This window comes from Erpetoichthys calabaricus, chromosome 3 (assembly GCF_900747795.2).
Source record: "Erpetoichthys calabaricus chromosome 3, fErpCal1.3, whole genome shotgun sequence".
In the NCBI taxonomy this organism is placed as follows: domain Eukaryota; kingdom Metazoa; phylum Chordata; class Cladistia; order Polypteriformes; family Polypteridae; genus Erpetoichthys; species Erpetoichthys calabaricus.
In genome coordinates, this window is record NC_041396.2 from 224,337,319 (window position 1) to 224,365,081 (window position 27,763).

Consider the following 27,763-nt stretch of genomic DNA (forward strand, 5'->3'; position numbering starts at 1 on the left):
CATTCCAATTTGCAGTAAAAACTCAAGTGCAAAATCCAGTACTGTTGAAATCTTGACTCAAAAATTAATGGACCTAAATAGCTACTGAGACTCAATTTCTTAGATAATTCAATAATGCTTAAATACAATAACATGTCATAATATATTTATTATTAGGAGAGAATGCCAAGTAGACATATTCAAAATAATTTTGCTGCTTATTACATAAATGTCAATCATTTAATCATGTATTACTGTATGTGTTTTCCTCCATGAACAACAAACTCAACACTTAAAACTGAAAGATCTAAATGAGTGACACATTCAATAACAAACACACAAACTGTAATTTGTGCCAAGTAATTTTCATACAAAAAGTACAGTACTCAATGAAACCAAAGTTCAATCAAGTACAGTTTAAATTATTTATTAGGAACCTTAAATTGAATAAGTGAATAATTGATTCAGTGTGTGGATTTGAGTGTATCATGTGATACACTGACATCCTGTCCAGGTCTGGTTTATGTTGAAGACCTCGAAAATGGTATATTTAAAAGTCAATATATATTAATATTTCATCTTATTGAATTGATGTATAATATAATGATGGCTCATAAACATTAAATAGGTTCCATAAGCAGTACAAATAATTAAATGTTAACTTTTTTTTAACTTTTAGCTATAGTAATTTCACATATGCCATAGTCAATAAAGATAAACTGATCATTAAGAATTTATTGATTTTAATTCTTGAATTTTTGCTACTGAAATAGATAAACAAGAACAAATGAATGCCAGCAAAAGAAAACTGATTGAAAAATGTGCAGTTGTTCATTACATGACAGTATCCATACATAGGCAATACTTTAAAAATGTACCCTTTACTTTTAAATGTAAAAACAACTTAATACCTGAAAAAGAGAACTATAAAATCAATAACTGCATTTAAAAGCAAACTTTCTAGTTCAGAAATGTTACTTCCTATTGTTGAATTAAATATACTGCAAAAAATATCCAAAACTCCATCAATCTCTACTGATACATAATATCTGCCGTTAGCTGATTATTCTGTTTAACAGTATATTACTTTGGATTTTTAATATTTTATTTATTTTTTTTATTAATAACGTGCTTTCTTCAAATTTTATAGCGGTATTTCTCTTGATAATTGGCATTGTTTCTCAAAACCACTTGAAAACAATAGAAAATATCATGAGGGGCTTTATTCTTTCAAGCTATATGGATAAGACACAGTCAAAAATATATACTGAACTTTGCATGCTGATTGGCAAGCACAGTACTGTGCCAATGCAAGAAGCTGTAGTAAGTTGGTTGAAATGTCTAGATTTGTTCACCAAGTAGAAGTTTGTTTTAGATATATGGTTTACATTTAGCTTAAAGGAGTGATGGTTTGCTTTTCCTTATCTTGGACCATACTGCCTCAGAAACCTATTCCATCACAAAGCAAAAACTAATACCAGATGGGAAGTCCATCCAGTCAATCTTCACTCACACACACACACACACACGCACGCACACACGCACACACAATTACTCATACTAAACCTGTTCATAATCACAGACTGAACTAACAAATGTTATCTTTAGGAGGAAAAAAAACAGAAACAAGGGGAATGCAGAAGCTCCACACAGACAATCTGCCATGAAGAAGTCAAATCCTGATAACTGCAGCTATAATATAATACTGTAACCACTATCACACCTTCTCCCTCTCGCTCTGTCTCTCACATCCTTTCTGATTTATTTTGGATTTCCCAAGTTAGAACAAAGGCTACTACAACTCTGTTGCCATGTATTTCTGATATGCAGATGAAAACAGAGGATGGCATGTTGGGGACAGAAGTGAAACAGCTCCTTCTGCTGAACCTTAGAATGTGGCTGGTAAAGTAAAATTAATTAAAAATGAGGATTCTGTTATTGCAAAAATACAATAAAATCTAAGTTAAATTAGCCATGAGCCTTTAAACTCCACCACTGTGCAAATGCAGTATAAAATGTACTTAAAAATTGAAGAAACAATCCTATGATGCATAATAATCCTTTCAATATTGCTTAATGGGACACAACATCAAGTTAATACTTTCCACCAAAATGTGAATGAAACAAACATTTCAACACATAGCTGAACCAGCATTTATTCCTAAATTTTTAATTTTTCCATATTATAATACCTATTCTAGTCTGTCTATTCTGTTAGCAGTCCCTGTGCTCCCACACTATCAAACAAAGGATCTGTGCTTCTGTCCTTCTGCCAGTGTGGCTGTCACTCTTTTCCCCCAAAAGCTTGTTTATGAGGGACTTTTTCACGCCAAGTGCCAAAATGTTGGTGACCTTGCTCCTGGTAACTTCTTGCTGCCAGGCACTACTTCATAACCGCCTTCAGCAAGTGGAAAGTTTAATACATCATTTTGCAATTAATCAATCATTTACCAAAACGTTTTCTCCTAATTAGAAAAAATCATTCACTAATGTTTCCTGACATTGTGGTGGAGAAGTTATCTCTAGTTGATATTGTGGTTTTTCCCTGTCTTGCACAAAATATTAAGCTACAGCTATCATAATAAATTAGAATAACAATTGATATGTTGTGCTTACAGAAAATTAACATCACAAAAGAAACTAAATAATTTCTGTTAACCTTACCTAACAGAGTTGCTAGAGTTCGCATATCTTTTTCCATCAGTGCATAGATTTCATCCTGGGAAAAACGTCCTATTCCATGACCATACATTTCTCTTTTCACAATGCCTCTGGTGAGGTGACTGAGAATCCACTTCAAAACATCACTAAGAGGGCCGGTCAAGGACAGCATCTTCTGTGTCTCATGCAGATTGTCAACCCATTGGCAGTAGGCAATGGTCCTGAAAATTGAAAGATAGCAAAAAAAAAAAAAAAGTGAAATATGTCAGTTGACAATATTAGCTTCATTCTAATGTATTATATCCAGTTTCTGCGGTGGGTTGGCGCCCTGCCCGGAGTTTGTTTCCTGCCCTGAGCCCTGTGTTGGCTGGGATTGGCTCCAGCAGACCCCCGTGACCCTGTGTTCGGATTCAGCGGGTTGGAAAATGGATGGATGGATGGATGGACCCCCGTGACCCTGTAGTTAGGATATAGCGGGTTGGATAATGGATGGATGGATGGATATATCCAGCTTCAGCATAAAAATTCACTTAAAAGTTACAGTCATCAGTGGCAGAACACATTGACAGTTATGAAAGATCACTTCAGTAGGAAAAATTTAAAACTGAATTCAAAACTATCGTGTTTCCACAGTTTAGTCTTGCCAGAATTTTGAACTTCTTTACCTGAAAAATGTGCCATGTAAATATACAATATGATTACTTGTGTAAGCAATAGACAATTTAACCTAATAGAGCCCTGTCAATTCCTATTCAAGTATTGTATCCGAAAACTTGTTGAAAATTCCCAGTATTCCAAATATATTCACAAATCACTTGTCTTGTGTATCTATTATTCAGTGTATGAACCAATATTTACATTTTTTCAGGAATTTACATTAATATTCATTCCATCTGTAACTCTGTGTGTTTGCTGTTTACTCAGGCATACCTATGGCAATGGACTCATGTGCAGATTTCTCTGATCCTGACAACTGCATTAATCTACATTACTACCAGTTTAAATTCCAATTAAATGTCAAGAAAAGCCAAGCAAAATGACACCTTTTATTGGCTAACTAAAAAGATTACAATATGCAAGCTTTCGAGGCAACTCAGGCCCCTTCTTCAGGCAAGATGTAAATGTCAGTAATCAAGAGAAACTGTCCCTATGCAAATTGTGGCCAGTAGGGGTGCTGCAGCTCCCCAAATGTGCAACACAGACAAGCTCTGGACACAAGCATAAAAGTAGAAAGAGTTTTTAATGTGGGAAACTCTTCTTTGTAAGCATTTTCAGTGTTACCAAGCACAATACAAATAAAAGCACAATCAGCACACATCAATACTCTTGTCTTCTTCTCTGTCTGTCACTCTATCTTTGTCACTGCCTTCTCTGCTCCTCCAGAAAGCACTGTCCTCCACCACCTGACTCTGTCTCCCTGAATGAAGGCAGCAGGCTTCTTTTACATTGCACCCGGGAGTACTTCTAATGGCCCTCCCTATAATGACAATGTTTATTTGATGGCGTATTTAGAAAAATGTCTGCAACTACTCCATAAATTTCACAGAGGATGTGATTATCGGTGGGCCTGATTGATCAATGGCATTATACTTAGAACAGGGCCAGTGCATGAAATAATGCTGCCTGAGGCAAAGCACATTTTTGCTGTCCTTTAACCACCTTTCCCAGCATCTATGATTTACCCTTTCTAGGCATGAGACTATACTCTTAATTTATACATTATATATTACATATTGCTATACGGGCTTCATGATATAGTGCATTCTCTTTGTTTTTATAGAAATGTGAAATACAAAAAGGTTCCTATGTGTTTTCTGAAATGTCATGCCTCAGACATGTCATTTTCTGAGAGACACATTCGGCAGTGATGATACCACTAAAAGCATCTTTGAACACAGTTCTGATCCACTGTACCAGTTCCCTTCATATTTTTAAACACTTCTATCATGTTTCCTCTTAATCTTTTTTTGCTTAAATAGAAAAGGCTCTTCTCTTCTCTGAAATCCTTTATGTAGCCTGGAGACCAAAACTATACACAGTACTCCAGATGAGGCCTCATCAGTGAGTTATAAAGCTTGAGCATAACCTCCTTGGACTTATACTCTACTGTACACATTTTGCTATACAACCTAACATTCTGTTCTCTTCTTCATGGCTTCTGAATACTGTCCAGAAGTTGATAGTGTAGAGTACACTACGACTCCTAAATCCTTCTCATAAGGTGTACTTTCGATTTTCTGACCTCCCACTGTGTATTACTACCTACATGTAATACTTTACATTTACTGACACTAAATTTCATCTGTCACAAATGTGCCCAAGCCTGTATTCTGTTCAAATCCCTCTGTAATGATTCAACGGATTCCAGATTATCTGCCAATCCACCTATGTTGGTATCATCTGCAAACTTAACCAGCTTGTTACTTATATTCCTAAGCAAATAATTTATGCATATTAAAAATAGTAGCAGCCGTAGCACTGACCCCTGTGGAATACCACTCTTAACATCAGCTAATTCTGATAAGGGTCCTCGCACTGTTTCCTGTGTCTGAGCCAATTTTGCACCTATCTACAAACATCACCCTGAACTCCCACTAGGCGTGTGCGATATACATCGTTTACGATTATATCTTAATTGCTGTTTTAACGATGTGCGAGATTAAATTATCGAGTATGTAACTCGATTTTGCAAAAAAAAGAAACACAGAGTTCATTCACTAATGCAACAGTATAGACCACTGCGCGTGCGCAAAGCGAGTTGCGTAGGCGTGCACATCCAGCAAGCCGCAAGTTAGCATCGCTCCCTGCCTCAAAATGAGTGAACAAACAGCACCAGATGATAAAACAGCCTCGCCATCTAAGTCGTCAGAGTTAATTGCCAGACGTGGTTTATTCTCACTCACATGGCAGTGGTTTGGTTTTGAAAATATTGATGTTGCTCAAAAGATGGCAATCCGCAAACTAATAGCTGGCCTCCCCAGGATCAGAGTTTGTGACCCCATAGTGTCAGTTACTTCCCACTGCGTGACAGTCAGTGATCTCCAATTTGATTAGTACTTCTTCTATCAGTCTTTATATTTTTCTATTTAAATGTTCCTTTATTACATTATACTGTTAGTTGGAATTAAAAATGCAATGCATTCTAATAGCATACATGACTAACACCTTGGAACGGGTGTGTCGAAAATAATGTCCTTGACTGAGCATGTTGTCCGAGGTATTGTGGAGTTACCCTCTGCTGAAATTATTTTAATTAGATGGTGCATTTGCACTTATATCGCAGCACTAGACCAATAGACCACAATTTATCATGGACTGGGCCAGCTAGTATGTAATATTTTTTGAATTTTCGGCGGTAAGCTGACTACCTCAGCAGTCCAGTACCTCAAAACACTAGAGTCTTAGGTTAGAATTGCAGTTAAGGTATTGCCTCTATAGAGCCTGAACATGTCTACAAAAGGCTTGGACACCCATATGTCAAAGATGTGCCATTTATGTTAATTCCTAAATTTAATACAAAATCATAACTGATAAAGCATTATTATTGTTGGCATTGCTGTCCCACAGCTTGATTTGGCACTTGATTTGGGCACTTTCTGTGTGAAGTTTTCTTCTGGTACTCTGATTTTCAATTTTATTGAAAAGATATAAATGTTAGTTAGGTTAATTGGGGCCTCTAACAAGCCTTGGAAAAATGTGGAGGGTTGCATGAGTACACCTACTCATTAATTAGCAAAATATCCAAGGCTGGTTACTCTATTGCACCCTGTGTAGTGGGGATAAGTTTGGTTACCTGTTACTATGTACTGGAATTCACAGGTTTGTTAAGTGAATTGATGAATGTGTAAGACATTACACTATTTACCCTTACCCCTTGCCTAATGATTAAAGTGACCAATACTGTAATAGAAAGTGAACAAAGAAAAGGGTGCAACCAAGATATAGGGCTGATCATGGCAATGAGCCAGCCCATGAACACACTGAGAATGATACCTTGCTTTATATGTAGGTTTATTTCAATCTATATGAATGGTAGCCCTAGATGCATATCAGACATAATTAAGCTCACTGCCTGTCTCAATATAAACAAAACTGAACTGCTTTTGTGTAATCTCAGACAAAAGTGGAAAACATGAATTACTTGCAAACTTTAATCATCATTCAATAACACCACAATTTTTGGTATTTCTGACAACATTCCGAGTTCTAAAATCTACATCTCTGCGACAGGGAAGACATCATTCTACTACCTGCTTAATGTGGCTAGATTCTAAAAAAAAAAAAGTAAAAAATAAGTCTCTCATGCATCACTCGTAAAATTAAAGGTGGGCGCTTTTGCTAAGATTTTAAGAAGTATTTTTTGAATGTTGATTGATGAAAAACACCCACGCTTTTATTTTGCGAGTGATGTATGAGAGACTTAATTTTTACATTTTAGTACACTTTTTAACTTAATATAAGAGTGATTTATATATTATTTTCAACTTTTTAGTCTTGAAAATTTTTCAAATAATCGTAAATTAAATGTTCTAATCGATACTAATGCTATCTATTGGATAATATTTCTATCAGTTACTAGCGCCATCTATTGGTGAAATCTTGACTGACTCAATTAACAAATCACTTTTTATTTGGCTCAAATGCACTGGCTTCTCACACAATATATTAGCTTCAAAAATCTAAAACAGTGGTTTAAGTTCTTGCAATTTTCAGAATTCAAACTAACATGTGATAGCATCTTGCCTAGTACTAATCTGTCAGACAAATGGGATTCCCTTCTGGCCTTTTGTGATGCCCCATACCCACAGCCAGTGGGCAGCAACCCCTATTGGAACATCTGATATTCATGAACTGAGATGGATCATGGCAAGTGAGGAGACAGATAAGACTTCCAGTTCATATATGCGCAAAAGTGTATTAAGAAACAAAGAATTAAAGTGCCAAAAGTGCAACAGTGCATTCACAGTTAACAGATTCATTTTCTTAAAATTAAACTGTGTCCACAGATAAAAAACAGTGTCTTTGAGTGTGCACCATAAATATTTCCAGAACATAAATACTTTACAATCCAAAGAAATCCTTCATGATGTATTCCTTTTTTCCTCTCATCAGGACTTCACAACGTATCCCTGTTTTGCAGCCAACCATATCCCATTCTACCACCTCAGTAAGTGCCCCGCAGACCTGAACTGCCACCTCGGTCAATGTCCTGCAACTCTCCCGTTTTTTTGCACTCAAAACTGATATTGCTATGATTTGGATCCTCCTGTCTTCTTATTGGTCCTGTGTCCTCCATTCTCATCTACTCACAGAAACACAGCTGATTTGAATACAGCCACACCACAAAACCTCTATAGCTGTCAGTCCAGCACTTTTTTATAGCTCAAAACAGCTGATGCTGCCCATCCTACCCTCCTTAGAAGGAAAATTACTTGTGAAACCAGTCTTATGACAAGTGGTTGCTCTTTTGTTTCTTGTCTCTCATTCTTTTCTCATTCTCTTTTTTATTCTCCTTTCTGTCCTCTTTTTTTTCCTAGGGCACTTCACCATATACTGTATGTGTTTCCTACACACACCCTTAAACTTGGTGCACTGCATGGATTTAATCAAAGAGGTCAAAGAAAATGCTTGTGTAAATAATTGAACATACTGTTAACAACTTTCAGCTATAAATATAAAGCTACTTTGGCATACTTGTGCATCACCATTCCCATCCAACAAAAGTAAATATATTAGCACCAAGATCATGCTGGAGATGCATGAATTGTTAGCTCATCCCTGATACAATGCACTTTGTATATCAGAATGATCAGCGTAAAATGTTTACTTTAATCATTAACAGGAAGTGATTTTAATATAAATGCTAAATGGCGCACTGTGCTTAGGATACTGTTTTGTACAGAGTGATAAAAGATAGGCTGCCCAAAAATATACATTCTTTACGAAGTCTAAGGCATAAAAATGTACAACATTACTTACCAATAGAAGTGTTCCTCTACCATTTTAGTAACAGCTCTACACACTGCTTTTTCATGAGCATTGAGGTTCTTATTTAAGTTAACTCCAAGTTTCTCTTCTAAAAAATCAATAATGAATTCAGTGCCTGATACTTTTTCATGATTGTATTCAATCCAAGGCATCTTTCCTTGAGGAGAAAGTTTTCCATCAAAATAATTCTGCAAGAATAATAAATATTAGTCTGAAATTAATGCAAGGACCAGTGGCATTGGTTGTGAAAACAGTTTCAATGAAATGACAAAAAGTATAATACATGAAAATACTGTACTTAATAAAGATGGGAGAAGAAAGACTGTTGTTTTTTTTGTTTGATATATTATTTGTTTCACTGTTTTCCCTCCCTTTTTATAGGTGTTCCAAATAATATCTCCATCGTATTGACTTTTGCAGCACCAAAGAGCCTTTATGTATGGTCACTATCCAGGGAATGAATGTAGAGGTGGTACACTTTTACAGGTACCTAGAGGTCCACATCAATAACAGGTTGGACTGGTCTCAGTACATAGAAGAACTATATAAGAAAGGGCAGAGCAGGCTCTTTTTCCTTAATAGAATGTGTTTATTTAATGTGAAAAGTGACAACTTTCACATCTTCTACAACTCTGCGATGGCCAGTGCAATTTTCTATGCTATGGGGTGCTGTGCCAGTAACATCAGTTTAAGAGAGGCTCACCGAATTAACAAGCAAATTAGAAGGGCTGGGTCAATTATCGATGTGCTCAGGACCCATTGGAGGCAGTAGCGTATGGAGGCAGTAGCGTATGAGAGAATTAAAACAAAACGGAGTGCCTTTATGAAAAATGCCACACATCCTCTCTGTGACACACTAACACTGAGTGCTTTCAGCCAATAACTCATTCAGAAGAAGTATGTCAAGAAATGTTACTGGGGCGCTTTAATACGAACAGCAATATGCCTGCATAATGTCTCATTGTGAAAAGAAGTTTTCTTTCTTTTTAGTCATTCTGGTGTGTTTTCAGACCATCTATCTATCTATCTATCTATCTATCTATCTATCTATCTATCTATCTATCTATCTATCTATCTATCGAATATTTAACTATTGGCTGAAGCCAACAAGATAGACAGAGTAACAAATACAGTATATCTCCTAGGACTTTTAGAACATCTTGAATTCTTTGAGGCATGAATTCAACAAGGTGCTGGAAATATTTCTTAGGGATTTTGGTCCATGCTAACAAGGATCACACAGTTCCTGTTTATCTTAGATAGACAGACGTTCAACTGGTAATAAAAGACTGTTAACACAAGGCACAATTGATTAATACATTTGTACTGTTTATGCTACATTTTGACCCCACTATCTGTATGTCACAAAATAAACAAGTTTTGGTGACCACATGTCCACTGTAATTTCAACTGGCCATTGTCTTCTGACCTCATTCATTAACAAGGTATTTCTATCCACAGAGTCGCCACTCACTAGATGCTTTCTTTTGTTTATCACACCATTCTCTATAAACTCTAGCCTGCAATGCATGAAAACCCAGAATTTGAAATGTGTCTGAGATGCTGGAAGCACATTGTAAGGCACCAACAATAATACCACAGTCAGATTTTTTTACATTAAACATCATACTAATTTTAATATAGATAGGACAGGTTCACCTAACAAAGTGGCCACTGAGTGTATAGAAGTTAACTCACAGAGGCAATTCAAACATCTTGATGGAATCACTTACTGTAAATAGACTGACTTAAAATGCAAAAATATAATTCAGCATGTGTGTTCTAATTCATCCAGCCATTCATCCATTTCCTGGACGTACATTAGGGTTCAAAGGGACATAAGTCGCAATATAACAATCAGCCCTGGACAGGGCACTGAATTATTACAGAGTACACAGAGTCTGCTCAAGCACGCCCACTCTTGAATACTGTAGACTGTATATGAAATTAATAGAAATGTGGAACTATATAATGTGTAAGATACAGTATATTTGACAAGTAAAAATAAGCTGTCCTCACACTCTGTCCAGATATTATCAGACTATGTGATTACGAAATGCATAATGTACAGTAATAGTTCAAAGTACCAGTGGCCTCGAGCCTATTATGCACACAGCCACACACACAAGGTCCACTTTAGGGAGACCAACAAATTCTGCATATCCTTGGGACATACCAAGAAATTCATTGAAGACTAGGAAAGAACTTGCAAACTGCACAATCAGTGACAGTTTCAGTGAAATGTATGTCTCCACAAGGACTCAATCAACTCCTATCCCTTTCCTTCAAAGGATATTGTGATACTGATGTCAGAACTGAAAAATAGACTCCTCACCAATGAAAGGGGGGAAGAGGCAAATTCTACACTTAAAAGCATAATCCTTTTTAACTCACTTACATTTGTGCACTACTCTAAATTTCCAGAAGCAGTTTAAAAATAATGTATGTGATTTCGACATTGTGGGCTTTACGATTGGATAAATGCCAGGTGGGTAATCTGACACAAGTAACTTGATATTTTTTGATAGGTGTTTTAATATTGTTTGCTTTTGTTCAAAACTGGCACCCACTCAGCCTCCATTAAACACTGCTGTATCATCAACTTTATGATCTCCGTTCTCCAAGATAAAAGATTTTTTCAGTAATCATTACAAACAGAAATGTGTAAGTGACTTATATAAGAATAATCATTTTCACATGGAATATTACTTTAACAATATAAATAAGCCACTGCATTAAGCTGAATTAGGCTGATAGCCTGGTTTCTGAAATATAATATATGCTAAACAATAACCTCTTCAAACTTCAAAGTGAGTTAACCTATTAACGGTGTGAAATTTGTGGAACAATGAAAATGGTGTAAATTAATTAGGTAAAAATTATGTTTAGGAGTAAATATCTCTGAACACTGATGGGTGGAAAAAGCAACAAACTTAACAGTGTACTCCTGACTGATATTAAAGTAGACATGTTTATATAAGCGTGGAAACAATATTGTGCAGCTCTTACACTGATTAAATACTCAGTTTAATTATTCTTGGATCAACTGAAATTCATAAAGCAGAATCTAAGGCAAAACAAACAATGGAAGGTAATACATTAAAGACATGTTGCGCACTCTGTTTCACAGGTAATTTCTTTTGTATGTTTTACATACGTACATTTATACATCCTCAATTCTTAAAGAGGGTGCCAAAATTCTTTAAAATAAGGACATACTGAATGCCTGCTAATGAATGTTTACGCAAATTTTGAAGGAATTTTTTTATCTTATAATCATAGTAAAGTCAAAAATCTTTCAGGTATACCTGGTAAGGTAAATCCACCATTCTTAAATACGTTTCCATCTTCAGACAAAATGGTGACAAGCTGGGAACTCCATTTTTCGGCCTTGAGAACTGGTGAAGAATAATTGCATCTTGTGAGTCCACCTCTTGCTCCTTTCTGCATACAAAAAATATAATAAATGAATTATAGAATTACTGCAACTATTTAAGCAATGCATTAAAAACAGGATACTTTTGTATTTTTTCAACATGCCCATCTTACAGACCTACTTACCCCACTCTTAAATGGCCACTTACTTGGACTATTAACGCAATTTGTGTATGTGAAGGAATAAAAAAGAAAGAGAACACCTTGCCTCAAATAATTGACATGGCAGAATACAATAATTGCATTTTTCTATTGTGGTTATATCATCGAGTGAGTTTCATATAATTTAACATACTGTATATTAAAAAATATTTTGGTCATTGTTTAATCATGTCAAGAAACACAAATGGGGCTCTTTCAGAATTTCATGTCTTATCATTTTCCAAATGAGACATTTTTCTTATTTTTTGTAATTCTTGTGTGCATTTGGGGGGTCACTGCTGTTGTTTGTTATAACATTTCTATATTTCTTTCTATAAAAGTACTTTCTACTCTATCTATCTATCTATCTATCTATCTATCTATCTATCTATCTATCTATCTATCTATCTATCTATAACATTAGCTGATGAAAATAATTTACACATATTGTCATATTAATAGTGGGGATTCATCATTGCTTTGATACAGGGAAACATTTTAAGGGCATATTAAATGGGGATGAGGTCACTAACTGGAGGTCTTAGTGACATGTCTGTCCAACCATTAATGAAGAAGCACAACCTTAATTAGAGCTCTAAAAACATATAACTACCTAAAGGGCACACATATTTTTGCAAATAATCTGGTACATTTCCCAGAAAAAGGTAAAAAACAGCCCACAAAAGAATGGAAGGGCTGAGAGGAGGAAACAGAAGAAATAACTTTTTTTTACCAGATTCAGCGGTATCTCGATGGGACTTCACACCAGCACAGATCAGTCATGTTTTAGTTATTGGCACTATTTCCTTTTGCAGCTAAGAAACAAATCATGAGAGTGTTTTTTCTCCAACTCTTTTATGATCTCCAGGTACAGTATGTTTATTCCATAATATATACTACTCTACTCACTGCAAGATCAGTGAATGAGAGTAAGTACAGTATGTGTGATTATTTTGTGCAGAAAAAATGGACCATTATTAAGATCCTTGCCTCATGTCCCACTTGAACTTTAACAATTCAAGTGTACAAAAAGTACAACAAAGCAGGCAAGATTCAATCAAATTGAGATAAAAGGATTAAAGGAAGACTGGGAAATAAATCCCATTGTCTTCCAAAATAATTATAAATGTCAAAATGTAAGCATAATACATAGCCATGCTTGCCCTTTGAACCCCACATGGATATCAGCATACTATAATGTCTATTAGTGACCTATTAGTGACCAAACTGTAAAAAAATGCATGTGGTCACATGGTTGTCACAAGCCTTACGGGGATCAATAAAACACTCCTCACAGTCGCAACGTCAACAGTCCAGAAGAGCTCTAGTTAACTCACCTCTGAAACCAATGGAAATGTTTTTCTTTTTTTTTGCTTTCATGTGTTGTATACAATCTTTTCACAATGCAAACAGTTGTAATTATTGTTTTTTAATTTGTAGAGCATTTTGGGGTAGTGTTTGCTATAGAAAACTACTTTGGTCAACTTTATCAAACTAAAGAGGATGCAAACTAGGCTCACATCACATTTCATTTTAGAGTTTCACTCTACCACAATGCACAATGCCAGAGTTAATTACCGGTAAATCTAGCAGCAGGAAGTAGCAAACATGAAAACAATCTGTATGTGACAAATTATCAATTACACAAGGAGTTATAAAAGCATAGCAGGACAGTATAATGACTATAAACACTTGTGGCATGAGGCTGGGGCCCAGACCCAGCTGGGATGCCTGGAAGGATCGGGAGGCAGACTATACGTCCCCCGGGCCACGAGGGGGCAACCGCCCTGGATAGTGTGGACACCACAGGGGCGGAGTGTGGAGGCTCAAGCCCATTGGGACCTGTGGCCACTGCCAGGGGGCGTCTGAGCCTCATAGAGCCCGGGATATCTGCACTTCCTCCACACCTAGGAGGGTTGATGGAGGACCTTCCAGGGACACCCGGAGTGCTTCCGGGTGCTCATGCGGCACTTGCACCAGACCAGGAAGTGCCGCCGGAAGAACGTCAGCGAGCTCCTGGAGCATGTCCAGGTGACTATAAAGGGGGCCGCCTTCCTACAGTTCGAGGAGCTCGAGTCAGGAGCTGGAGTCGGACGAAGCTCCAGTCAGGAGACGAAGGGCGGCCCACGGACATTGAAAGGCCTAAGGAAGGGTGTTGTGGTGTTGGCAGCAGTATGTGTGTGCGGGATTTGGACTTTGGGGACAAATTATAATAAACATGTGTGTTTTTTCGAACTGCCGGTGTCTGTTTGGTTTGTATCCTGGCTGGTCATCTCACACAGTACACCTTGAAATAAGAAAAAAAAAAAACAATGCAACAATCTAGATGGGTGTATGCTGATCTTAATTCCACTTATAAAAAAGGAAAGAACAAAAGGTACATGCTAGAGGTGCATCATTCCCCCTACAGAAATACGGAATTACTATTGTAAATTACAGGGTTGCTCTTAGCCAATCTCTCAACTCAAACGTTAATGGCAAGGATGCCAAAGAACTAAAAAGGGTTTTTTAAGCAACAACAATGATAAGATAATTAGGAGACTAAGACAATGTGGAATATGGTACTCTGTGTAGAAAACAAAATAAAACATAACTATGCTGCCTGACTACACAGGATTTGTACCCCTTTCTGCCAGGTGGGGTGCCTACCCACCTCAGATATCACAAAACACCTTCCACTCACATACCTTATGCTCCTTAATTCTCCATCATGTGACTTCTTGTCTCTCTACCTCCAAACACTCAAGCTTTTGCCACCAACAATCTTCCCCACTCAAAGTTAATCTAAGAATAGGTCAAAAGGAGGCTTTTCCAGGTAAACTACCAGATCTCTTTCAGGGAAAGGTCTGGCCTCTGGAACTCTTGAGATGTCCAACTAGAACTTCACTTAGTGGCCCAAGGTGCATCTGTAGTCCTGAGTGCCAACATCTATTTAATCAGTCAGGCAACCCACAGATCACTTGTCTATTATAATAGGCAGCAGCAGTGCTTATATTGCATAAAGTACCTCCCTGTTCCTATCTATCAAACCGGGAGAACTCAGCAAACAACCAATCTGACCCCCACTGTACTTCTTCTAACTTAACATTCTGGCTGTGAGTAGTTCCACAGTATCTTAAATAATAATGAGATATACCACCCACTAGTAGAAGGTAAGAATTGGTTTAGTGTGACTAACAGTACTCAGGGGTGTGACCTGAATCAGAACAGCCATTTTTACTCTGATTTGCTTTTATTTTATCTATTTATTATTGGCGTTCTTAGATCAGCAAACCCATAAAGGCTACTAGTAAAGGGAATTCTAGTAGGGCATCCTATATGACTCGACTGCTATCTGGCATTGTGTATGACACATTGTATCTCTGATCCCCTCTGAGTCCTCTCTGTCACACTGTATACAGGAAATGTAATCAAAAATTAAACTCCAGCCAATTGCCAATGAAGTTAGGGATCTTCAAGGTGATGCACAGCCTAAGAAACCCACAAGTGGGCACAATAGTAATGATAAATAAAGAAACGCGTTCCTCCTGCCTGTTCTGATCACTGGTTTTCAATTTATCCTTCTCATCAGAAATGCTCCTCTGTTACAAAGAAAAAACTGACATCCAATAAAGATCACGCATGTGTGCTCTCCCTGTAATGAGAAAAGGCAGTTTGAAAAATCTTAGAAGAAAGTACTAAGAATACAAAAAGACAAGTACAATAAGTGAGATGCCATCTCATCTTGTCTATTTTAAATTTCAAAGCGGGATAGTGACTGACATTTTGTAATCATTTGTTTTAGCCATCTGACCCCCACACCATGAAAGTGAAGAACCTTTTCTTGTCCACATCAGCCACTGGTGGAATTAAAACAGGAAGCTGTAGCAGCTGTCCTTCTTCCATTAAGTCAGACTGAGGTAATGTACGCTCAACAGTGACTTCCGCGACAGCCAACAGTCAAGTGAAATGCAGTCATGGTTGGGCCAGGACCTCATGAAGGTAAACAAACCGTGGCAGACCTTTGCTTCTGCCAATGTATTTCAAATTAATTACTGGTGGAATCTTAATAAATACAGTACATGTCATAGATAGATAGATAGATAGATAGATAGATAGATAGATAGATAGATAGATAGATAGATAGATAGATAGACTATAAATTGGGACATACTGTAGATGAGGTGTTACAATAAAGAGACATGCCCATGGCACTCTTTGTTTTGAGATCATAGGGATGTCAGGATGGGGACATGTTTAGTGTGGCTAACAACAATCGGTCATGTGACCTGTCTTATAATTACAGCATTTTGCTTAGATTTCTGTTATTTTGTCCATTTACTATTGACATGCATAAATGGGCAGATTAAGCAGGATAAAGGATTTGCAAGAAATGGCCCTAACTTATGTTTTAGCAACACAGAGATGACATCATGGGAAGATGCTTGGTGTGGTTAATAACAATCAGTCATGTGACCTGAATTACAATAACAATCTTTCCTGCAGTGATTTCCTGTTTAGTTTGTCTATTATTGACGAATTACTATTATTATTATTATAATAGATAGATAGATAGATAGATAGATAGATAGATAGATAGATAGATAGATAGATAGATAGATAGATAGATAGATAGATAGATAGATAGATATGTGGCCACAGCTCGCACCCTACCTGACCGCTAGCAGCTCATGCAGAAGGTAGGCAGCCGCAGCCAGCAGCGCTCCTCCCGTTAGATACAAGGTCTTCTTCCACCATGAATCCGACCCGAGGCCAGACATGATGCTGCTGCAGTCTTGCAAAGGGAAAGTGACGATGTAGCCGTAAAAGGAATAGTGCTCATCCGAGCCACTGCACAGCCCGAAGGAGAAGCTCTGATTCCTGCTCAGATCCACCACACAAGATCGGGAAGAGGCAAAGCCAACACCCCAGTACATTCTTTGTCCGTTTGGCCACCTGAGATCCGCAAAACTCGGCTTTTTGGCGTCATTAAAAGATACATCGATGTGTTCTTGTTTAAAGCTAGCGCAGTTGCGGTCCAAGACGTGAAAAAGGAAAAGGCGGCGTGCTGCTCTCCGCTGCCGGTTTCTGTCCCATTTTCAGCATCCTTCGCAGCGTCACCCAGACTCTTTTGTGTTTTCCAGCGCGAAGCAGTGATGTCATTCGGTGCTACTGCTTGTGTTCTACACCGGCAGCAGCAGGACGGACGCGGTGTTCTCACAGCCGCAAGGAGCGGAGCGCTAATGTTTGTGCACGAGCTCCCAAGGAGCCCAACGGCCACCCGACCGGCAGAACGCCTCTCGGGAGCAGCAGAAGGCGCGCGCCACTGATGCGCTTGCGTCACTCTTCCCGAAAGGGGCTACGCCGCTCGATCGTATTACTTGCTGTTGATTTCAGTTTTTCAATGCAAATGTTACGAATATTTATTTAGATTTAAAAATTCCTAACGAACTTTAAAGCAGCTGCCACCTGCAGTTGTATCTGTATTGACACATCTCGTCAACTTATTCAATAATGTTCTGCGTTAATTATTCCATTGCAAGATAACGTGGAAGTGGAGCCTAACAGGTATGAGAATGGGACCGCCTTAGGTGGGGTCACCAGTGTATTTGTATGCGAATTTCTGGACTTTTCACGAAACTACGCTACTGACAGAAAAGCATAGCGAGAACATGCACACTCCATACAGAAAGTGATACCTGAGGATTGAAAGCAATACTGTATGTCGCAGCCTTGTCATGTCTTGTCTGATTTTTAACATGCAGTATATTGTCTTGGCAAGAACCAAAACTGGTCTTTTTAACACGGCAAATCAGATTCTTAAAAAAAGGTCAACATTAGCATACCAGAATGAGTTTTAAAAGAATTAAAAATTGAAATAAGGAGGTGCCGTGAATAGCATTGAATTCCAACTCGGGAGCGTTGAGTTCATGTGTAACACGAGTTTCCATGATTTCTCTGTGTACATTTTTTTTCCTCCACTTTTTCCAGTTTCTACCCATATCTCAAAGGATGTGCAGGTTAGGTTGACCAAGGTCTCTAAACTGGCCATCCATGATGGATTCCTGCCTTTCACTTAATGCTGACAGAATTACCTCTGTTCTCTATAACTGCAAAAAGCAGACTAAGCAAATTGACGGACAATAACAGTAGAGTTTAAACAATCTGAGCAATGAAGCCCCCCTCAAAAAGCTTAGATAGCTACACAGCTTCAGTGTTATCAAGGGAAGCGACTATTCTCCCTGGGCCATATGGGGAGGCTTTTGGACAGCACTACAGCTGGTGTCATCCCAAATCACAAGGTCTTTGGAGTCTCAAAGTTTATCCAGGGCAAGCTATGAGTCGCAGGTGTTGGCTTTTACAGATTTCTGGATTAGCAGATGAAGATGACCCAGTGGAAGGCCAGATTTTGGTTAATCACTCATTATTTTGTATAGTGCCCTTGTTGCCACAAGATTACGCCTTTCATTACTGTCACTTTTATCCCATTATGGTATTAGTGCAGAAATAAAAGTACAAGTTTTATTAATGGTTTGAGAATATAATGACATGTAATAATCTTTCATTTGCAATCCTTTTAACTTGTAGTGGTGGCTCTGAGGCTAGGGATCTGCACTGGCACTTGGAAGGTTGCCGGTTCAAATCCCGTAAACACCAAAAAGTGACTCTACTTCGTTGCAGGCCCTTAATCTGCAATTGCTCCGTCCTGGGTATGATGTTAATCTTCATCCAGCCCTGTATGTAGGCCCTCCAACCTGCAAGGAAAAACCCTGGGGGTTGGTGGCAGAACTGGCACTCCAGCCACCATAAAAAAACCTCACACTGTTCTATTCCATCTGATGTAGTTTGGTGCTGAGGTGTCACCCATTGCATGGCTGCACTCAGGTCTTAATCTGGGATCCTGAGTTGGTTTGTCATGTGGTGGGTGCAGCAGTGCTCTGTATCAGTGTATGCTCCTAACCTCTAACTTGTAGAGTCACACATTTGAACGAGACAGTTAGAAAGAATGGGGTTATCAAACCCTTTTTAATACTGAACCATAGACGGTCCCAGTAAAAGAACTAGGGCCTTGCATTCACCCTCTCACATGGTTACAGTTATCTGTCCAATCCATCTTTGCCTTTTCTAACTAGCTGATCCAGCTCAGCGGTGCAGTATGCATCCCTGGTTGCACCAAGCAAGAGGTAGAAACAAATCCTGGGCACATCCACATTTAGGGGTCAATGTAGGCTCATAATGCAATGTGCACATATTTGGCATGTGAGAGAAAACTGGTGTATCCAATGGAAAACTCAACACAGACAGTACCAGCTACAGATGTAGCAAATTAAAATCAGGGTACTGAGAGTTTTGAAAGCCAAGTGCTCTCTGTCTTTGTACCCATGGCTATTCCACAACTGTGACCAAATCAGCTACTGCATATGCTCATTCCAAAATAAAACTTATCATTAGTTACGTATTTTAAAACTGTGACACTGGGCAGACACTGTTTAGCTCAGCAATAAGCAAATCTAAAACATGTAACCATTGACGGAAACACTAGATCATGGTGGCATGCAAAAGACTTTAGAATACCATATTACTGAAATGAAACAGTAAACGTTTTTCAAGCTAAGCATAGCAGCTATAATGTGACAAATGTAGAGAACGCATATACAGTCATGGCCGAAATTATCGTCGGCCCTGGAATTTTCCCAGAAAATGCACCATTTCTCCCAGAAAATTGTTGCAATTACAAATGTTTTGTATATACATGTTTATTTCCTTTATGTGCATTGGAACAACACAAAAAAACAGAAAAAAAAGCCAAATCTGACATCATGTCACACAGAACTCCAAAAATGGGCCGGACAAAATTATTGGCACCTTTTCAAAATTGTGGGTAAATCGTTTTATTTCAAGCATATGATGCTCGTTTGAACTCACCTGTGGCAAGAAACAGGTGCTGGCAATATAGCAATCACACCTGAAGCCAGTTAAAATGGAGAAAAGTTGACTCAACCTTTCTGTTGTGTGTCTGAGTGTCCCACACTAAGCATGGAGAAGAGGAAGAAGAGCAGAGAATTGTCTGAGGACTTGAGAACAAAAATTGTGGAAAAATATCAACAATCTCAAGGTTACAAGTCCATCTCCAGAGATCTTCATGTTCCTTTGTCCACTGTGCGCAACATAATCAAGAAATTCACAACACATAGCACTGTAGCTAATCTCCCTGGACGTGGACGGAAGAGAAAAATTGATAAAAGACTGCAACGAAGGATAGTCTGAATGGTGGATAAACAACCCCAATCAACTTCAAAACATATTCAAGCTGTTCTGCAGACTCAGGGTGCAACAGTGTCAGCTCGAACTATCCGTCAACATCTGAACGAAATGAAACGCTATGGCAGGAGAGCCAGGAGGACCCCACTGCTGACACAGAAACATAAAAAAGCCAGACTGGAGTTTGCCAAAATGTACTTGAGGATGCCAAAATCTTTCTGGGCAAACATCTTGTGAACAGATGAGACCAAGGTAGAGTTTTTTGGTAGAGCTCATCATTCTACTGTTTACAGAAAACGAAATGAGGCCTACGTAGAAAAGAACACAGTACCTACAGTCAAACATGGTGGAGGTTCTAAGATGTTTTGGGGATGTTTTGCTGCCTCTGGCACTGGATGCCTTGACCTTGTGCAAGGCATCATGAAATCTGAAGACTACCAAAAGATATTGGGGCGCAATGTAGGGCCCAGTGTCAGAAAGCTGGGTCTGCGTCAGAGGTCACGGGTGTTCCAGCAGGACAATGACCCCAAACATACCTCTAAAAGCACCCAGAAATGGTTGAAGACAAAGCGCTGGAGAGTTCTGAAGTGGCCAGCAATGAGTCCGGATCTAAATCTGATTGAACACTTATGGAGAGATCTCAAAATTGCTGTTGGGAGAAGGCGCCCTTCAAATCCGAGAAACCTTGAGCAGTTTGCAAAAGAAGAGTGGTCAGAAATTCCAGTTGAGAGGTGTAACAAGCTTGTTGATGGTTTTAGGAAGCGCTTGATTTCAGTTATTTTTTCCAAAGGGCGTGCAACCAAATATTAAGTTGAGGGTGCCAATAATTTTGTCCAGCCCGGTTTTTGAGTTTTGTGTGAAATGATGTCAGATTTGGCTTTTTTTCTCTGTTTTTTTTGTGTTGTTCCAATGCACATAAAGGAAATAAACGTGTATACCAAAACATTTGTAATTGCAACAATTTTCTGGGAGAAACGGTGCATTTTCAAGGAAAATTCCAGGGGTGCCGATAATTTCGGCCATGACTGTACAACACATCTGAATGTTTTGTAAATGAATGGAATGCAACATCCATTTCTGAGTAAGTGTTGCAGTTACGGTTAGTCCAACTCAATGAGTAATCCTGGATTATTACGCAAGCATAAGCAATAGCAACATCTGATTACTTGTGTGAGGCACTTTGAAGAAGAAGGTTGATTTACAGGAGTTATGAAATAATGGATACATCTTTGCTTGGCAAGTCTGAGTTCACAATGATTGTAAAGTAAATGTAAAAAAGGAGGTAGAGATTTGGAAAATTGTAACATGAGATTGTGGAATCTGAAATAAATTGACTTGTCCATTAAATATTACTCTTCCATAAGTGTTATTATTCAACTAATGTTTACTCCACATAAATATATATAATATATATATCTAATATATATAATATATAAATCTCACAACACATGTCAAAAGCCTAAGGTAGTCATCTAGTGTTTATGTAAATGAAACTATAATCAATCATGCTGTTAATCACTAATTTACAGTATGTGGTATTTATATAAAATGGTTTGAATTTTTAATTTTTAGTGTTGATTTTGAGCAGTACTGTATTTATTTTACTGGAAATAAAATGCAAGTGAACAAACTATAAATCAGATACATATATACTGAAATTCTGAATCCTCGACCACATATTTATTATATTGGAGGAAATCCCCCCTCATGTCAGAAATCAAATTCAGCCCCTAAAGTTCAGTTACATCATCCGACTGATTATACCGCATGATGACTGGATTAAAGTTTGTTGGAATAGTGTCCCTGTGCTGGCAGGATGGTCAGTTAAGAGCTTGGGCCCATTTTCACAATCCTTTTCAAAAATCAATTCTCTGGTTACGCCCTCTCCCAACACTCAATGTATTTTACTACAAACATTTCAAGGTAAGCTAGTTATACTCGTTAATCATGGCCCCAGACGTGGCAACGTGCTGCATGTTGATTAGGACACACAAGTAAAAATTTCATTGACGTCTGTACATGTGACAATAATGACCCTATACACCTACACATGCACTCCAAATTTATAGGGGAGAGCCACCATTCTGTTGTCACAGAGATAGTTTGCTTTTTGTTACTGTGCAGAAATGTCTTTTGGAAGCATGACAGAACTATAGATTCCCTCAAAGAGACATTGAAAATATCCTTAAAAACACCAGGTAGTTTGTCACTACAGTTTTTTTTTTTTTAATTTTCTAATTCTTCATTCAGACCAGCTGCTTTACGGAAATTGACTCACAGATAAATCTTTCCTGTCATCCACAGAAACAGAGGTGGCTAAACCATACCATTCTGCAGGAAATCAGTCCAAAAAAACAGAAATTAAGATTTTCAGGGTGCCGTCTTTGACTGCATCGATTGCTAATTTGTGCTACGTTGTATAATTTTCTACGTAATCATTAATTTTAACATTAGTGTAAAATACACATGACAAACTTTTATCTATACCCGATCTTCTTGTTGAAAAACTGATTTTAAAGCTACCCTTTAAACATAACCACTTGCTTAAACTGAAAACATTCCAATCTTTCAGTTTTTGTTCTGAACTCATACCCCACAGCACTGAAATACAGTGTATGTTATCACCGGTATATCAGTTTTTATAAGTCCAAAACTGCATAAAACATTCTAGAGGAGGCCACACAAGTGAATTACACAGCATGGGCAGTATATTAATTAACCTCCTTTTAGCTTTATCAATCACACAATAATACCATGTGGTTAAAAAGTTACGAGTCTACTAGAACTCCAAAGATTTTTCACAAGATGCAAGTTCCAAGTCAAAGTATTGCATTAGGTAAATGGTAAGATGAAAAGCTTTCAGAGGTAGTTAAGCTCATCCAGGGACTGCTAGACTCATATGACATTAATAAAAGTTTCACTTTTACTTCTTTCTCTCGTTTTAAGTAGTACAAGGTAAACTTTTCCCACTGTGTATTTCAATTCTTCCACTTGACTAAAATCGTGTGTAACAATTATTATTACAACAGAGTAATCCATAAATAGTGGTGTTCCAAAATTTTGTTAACACAAAATGGGTGAATGCTAGGCTATCATTTATAGCAAGTTAAATCCTGTCTGATAGCCAGTTGAAAAAATGTGGCTCACTTAAAATTTAAGTTGAGAGCATACCTAAAATATGGCGGAGATAGATAGGTGCTTGAAAAAACATCTTGGATAAGTAGGATCTGACAGAGTACAGGGACTATAAAAAGTATTCCCCATTAGAAGTTTTAATATTTTGTTATACAATATTCAATTAGAGTAGATTTAATTTGGACTTTGACACCAAACAACTATATGACTTTGATATGGCATATATGACGAGCAAATGTAACAGTTTAAATTTGAACTCTTAACTGCTAATTTGCAGGTTGAATTCACCGTCTCAGTTGTATTTAGAAGAAAGCAACAAGTCAGGCCTCTGTGTATGTGTGATGTAAAAGCAGCACAGATCAGCACAGCCTAACACCATAACCTAATTAACTAGCTCCGACACATTAATCTTTTACAAGGATGGATGCAGCTGACTCATGAACAGACTTCCAAAATCTAACATAAAGAGATGTATTTCATCCAGAATATAGCAGTCTGTCTTTTGAACAACACTTGATTATGTTCATGACACTTTCTCCCGTCAACTTCCTCCTTGCTACAAAATGTGGCATAACCAAATTCAACATTTTACGTCAGCTTAGTGCATCACTAAAGGATGCAACACTATATAAAGATTTGCTGTAATTATAGTTGATTTATGCGATACCTATATAGCTTGCACTTATGAACAAATAAAGTACAGTAATCCCTCCTCCATCGCGGGGGTTGCGTTCCAGAGCCACCCGCGAAATAAGAAAATCCGCGAAGTAGAAACCATATGTTTATATTGTTATTTTTATATTGTCATGCTTGGGTCACAGATTTGCGCAGAAACACAGGAGGTTGTAGAGAGACAGGAACGTTATTCAAACACTGCAAACAAACATTTGTCTCTTGTTCAAAAGTTTAAACTGTGCTCCATGACAAGACAGAGATGACAGTTCTGTCTCACAATTAAAAGAATGCAAACATATTTTCCTCTTCAAAGGAGTGCGTGTCAGGAGCAGAAACAGAGTCAGAAAGAGAGAGGAAAGCAAACAAATCAATGGGGCTGTTTGGCTTTTAAGTATGCGAAGCACCGCGGCACAAAGCTGTTGAAGGCGGCAGCTCACACCCCCTCCGTCAGGAGCAGGGAGAGAGAGAGAGAGACAGAGAAAAACAAAGTAAAAAATCAATACGTGCCCTTTGAGCTTTTAAGTATGCGAAGCACCGTGCAGCATGTCGCTTCATGAAGCAGCTGCACAGAAGGTAGAAAAGTGAAGATAATCTTTCAGCATTTTTAGACGAGCGACCGTATTGTCTAGGTGTGTGAACAGCCCCCCTGCTCACACCCCCTACGTCAGGATCAGAGAAAGTCAGCGCAAGAGAGAGAGAAAAGTAAGTTGGGTAGCTTCTCAGCCATCTGCCAATAGCGTCCCTTGTATGAAATCAACTGGGCAAACCAACTGAGGAAGCATGTACCAGAAATTAAAAGACCCATTGTCCGCAGAAATCCACGGACCAGCAAAAAATCTGCGATATATATTTAAATATGCTTACATATAAAATCCGCGATAAGAGTGAAGCCGCGAAAGGCGAAGCGCGATATAGCGAGGGATTACTGTATACCATATTTAGCTTGTGGGGCGGCACGGTGGCGCAGTGGGTAGCGCTGCTGCCTCGCAGTTGGGAGACCTGGGGACCTGGGTTCGATTCCCGGGTCCTCCCTGCGTGGAGTTTGCATGTTCTCCCCGTGTCTGCGTGGGTTTCCTCCCACAGTCCAAAGACATTCAGGTTAGGTGGATTGGCGACTCTAAATTGGCCCTAGTGTATGCTTGGTGTGTGGGTGTGTTTGTGTGTGTCCTGCGGTGGGTTGGCACCCTGCCCAGGATTGGTTCATGCCTTGTGCCCTGTGATGGCTGGGATTGGCTCCAGCAGACCCCCGTGACCCTGTGTTCGGATTCAGCGGGTTGGAAAATGGATGGATGGATGGATGGATATTTAGCTTGTACGATTGCCCTGTTTGTCATCATGCACTTATGATCTTTAACCTACTATAAATAAAACAAATCTGTTGTATACAAACTTTACTCATTAGAAAATACTTTCAATGAAGGCATTATTGCTTTTCTGAAAGTATCCCTTTAAGGCATTACCGTTACAATTCCTCTCAACAATATTGCTTCTAGATATACAGTTAGGTCCATAAATATTTGGACAGAGACAACTTTTTTCTAATTTTGGTTCTGTACATTACCACAATGAATTTTAAATGAAACAACTCGGATGCAGTTGAAGTGCAGACTTTCAGCTTTAATTCAGTGGGGTGAACAAAACGATTGCATAAAAATGTGAGGCAACTAAAGCATTTTTTTAACACAATCCCTTCATTTCAGCTAAATGCAACAATGACAACACAATTACATTGACAATCATGTTATGTTATTTTTAAAATGTTTCCTTTTCTTTTTCATAACCTCTTTAACACTCTACTTCTCCGCTGCGAAGCGCGGGTATTTTGCTAGTCTATACTAATAAAGGGCAAAGCCCTCACTGACTCACTCTTCACTAATTCTCCAACTTCCCGTGTAGGTAGATGGCTGAAATTTAGCGGGTTCATTCCTTAACAGGTTACTTACAAAAGTTAAGCAGGTTTCATTTCGAAATTCTACGTGCAACGGTCATAACAGTTGACAACGTCCGCCATGTTAAACTTTATTTATGGCGCCATCTTCACGAAATTTGGTAGGCGGCTTCCCTGCGCTAACCGAAACCAATGTACGTACTTAATTCAGTGGTATGATACCACTGTCGGCCACCATATCGAAATTTCCAAGTCTTTGTTACTTATGGGCCCATCTTCAAGAAATTTGGTATGCGGGTTCCCAACGCTAACTGAATCCTACTTACGTACATATATACTTCCATAGCCTGTAGCTCGGACGCCGTGTGAGGCGGCGTTGCGTCCCCCATCCCCACGCCTCCCACGTGGTTGGCTGCCTGCCTATATAAGGCAGTCTGTTGCTCCGGTCTCTTCATTCCCTTCCTTGCTTTGCCACGGTATTCACGTCTCCCTGCTGATAACTGCAGCCTTTTTATTTAATCCACGGCTTCTCCGCTGTTTTATTGTTATCGTTCCAACCGTACCCCCATTAACATGTCTATCGAGGTGATCACCATCGATCAAAGAACTGTCACTTACCGAGTGGTTTCCATGCCCGGAGATGGCGCCTGCCTTTTCCATTCTCTGTGTTACATATTGCACAGCCATATCAGGCTCACTCTTGATATCTGGAGGAATATTGTGTCTTATGTATTGAATGACTGGGACAGGTTCAAGGTGTGGACTAATGACGGTACAGGAGATAATTATACTACACAGGAGGACTATAAGAGTGAAATGCTTAAGCCCTTCACCTATGGTTCTGCATGTGAGTTGATAGCTGCCGCTGAATTGTTTGGTTGTCGCTTTCAAGTGTACTGAAATGGCCAAATATTTTATATCTTTGGACAACCGGCAATGCCTCTTAAACATTTTAGATTCACAGGTGACGATTTGAGTAGTGGACACTTTGATGTTTATGAATGTTTCAACTCTCAAAAGCTGGATGCGAAGTTATCGATGAAACCGGTTGTACGTCAATTGAAACAAACCATGAAACTCAAACCAGTTATGACAGCAGCAATCCAAGATGTGAGAAAACAGTAAAAAGGAGGCGTGTCAGACGTTGTGGTACATTTTCTGATGCAGCTAGATGGAAACAACTTCGTGACGCTGCTGCCAAATATTCGCAGGCAAATCCACAAGTTCATAGAGACGCTGTCGCTAAATACTCGCAGGCAAATTGACAAGTTAATAGAGCTTCCGTTTCTAGGTACGATCCCAATAATGAAAAGCGGCTCATACGAAAACAACAGGTTTGGCTCAAAAAAGCTGATTGTGGATTTGCGTACGACTCAAACATACATTATGAATCAGAAAAAACAGTACACATTGGATCCATGGATGTTCACTATGAGTATTGTCAAGCTCATAGGTGGAAATGCGAGTCTCCTGGTTTGTGCTGTAACGGTGGTAAAGTCTCTCTCACTCCTTTACATAAGCTAGCTTCGCCGCTGTGAAGCGTGGGTATTTTGCTAGTTCATCTATAAAATAAAACCAAAATTGTGCAATTTTTGAAAATATAATTTCAAAATCATATGG

At 38.5% G+C, this 27,763-nt stretch overlaps 1 protein-coding gene across 1 annotated transcript in view; it reads right to left on the reverse strand.

Annotated features, from left to right (window-relative positions):
• Window positions 1-17,487, reverse strand: part of faxcb (failed axon connections homolog, metaxin like GST domain containing b) — a 38,438-nt gene extending 20,951 nt beyond the window's left edge. Inside the window, exons 1-4 of the mRNA XM_028797847.2 lie at window positions 16,858-17,487; window positions 11,937-12,072; window positions 8,620-8,816; window positions 2,644-2,861 (exon numbers count right to left, since the gene is read on the reverse strand). Coding sequence (XP_028653680.1) covers window positions 2,644-2,861; window positions 8,620-8,816; window positions 11,937-12,072; window positions 16,858-17,120 — 814 coding nt within the window. The 5' untranslated portion in view covers window positions 17,121-17,487. The remainder of the gene's footprint in view (window positions 1-2,643; window positions 2,862-8,619; window positions 8,817-11,936; window positions 12,073-16,857) is intronic.
• Window positions 17,488-27,763: the final 10,276 nt, after the last annotated feature.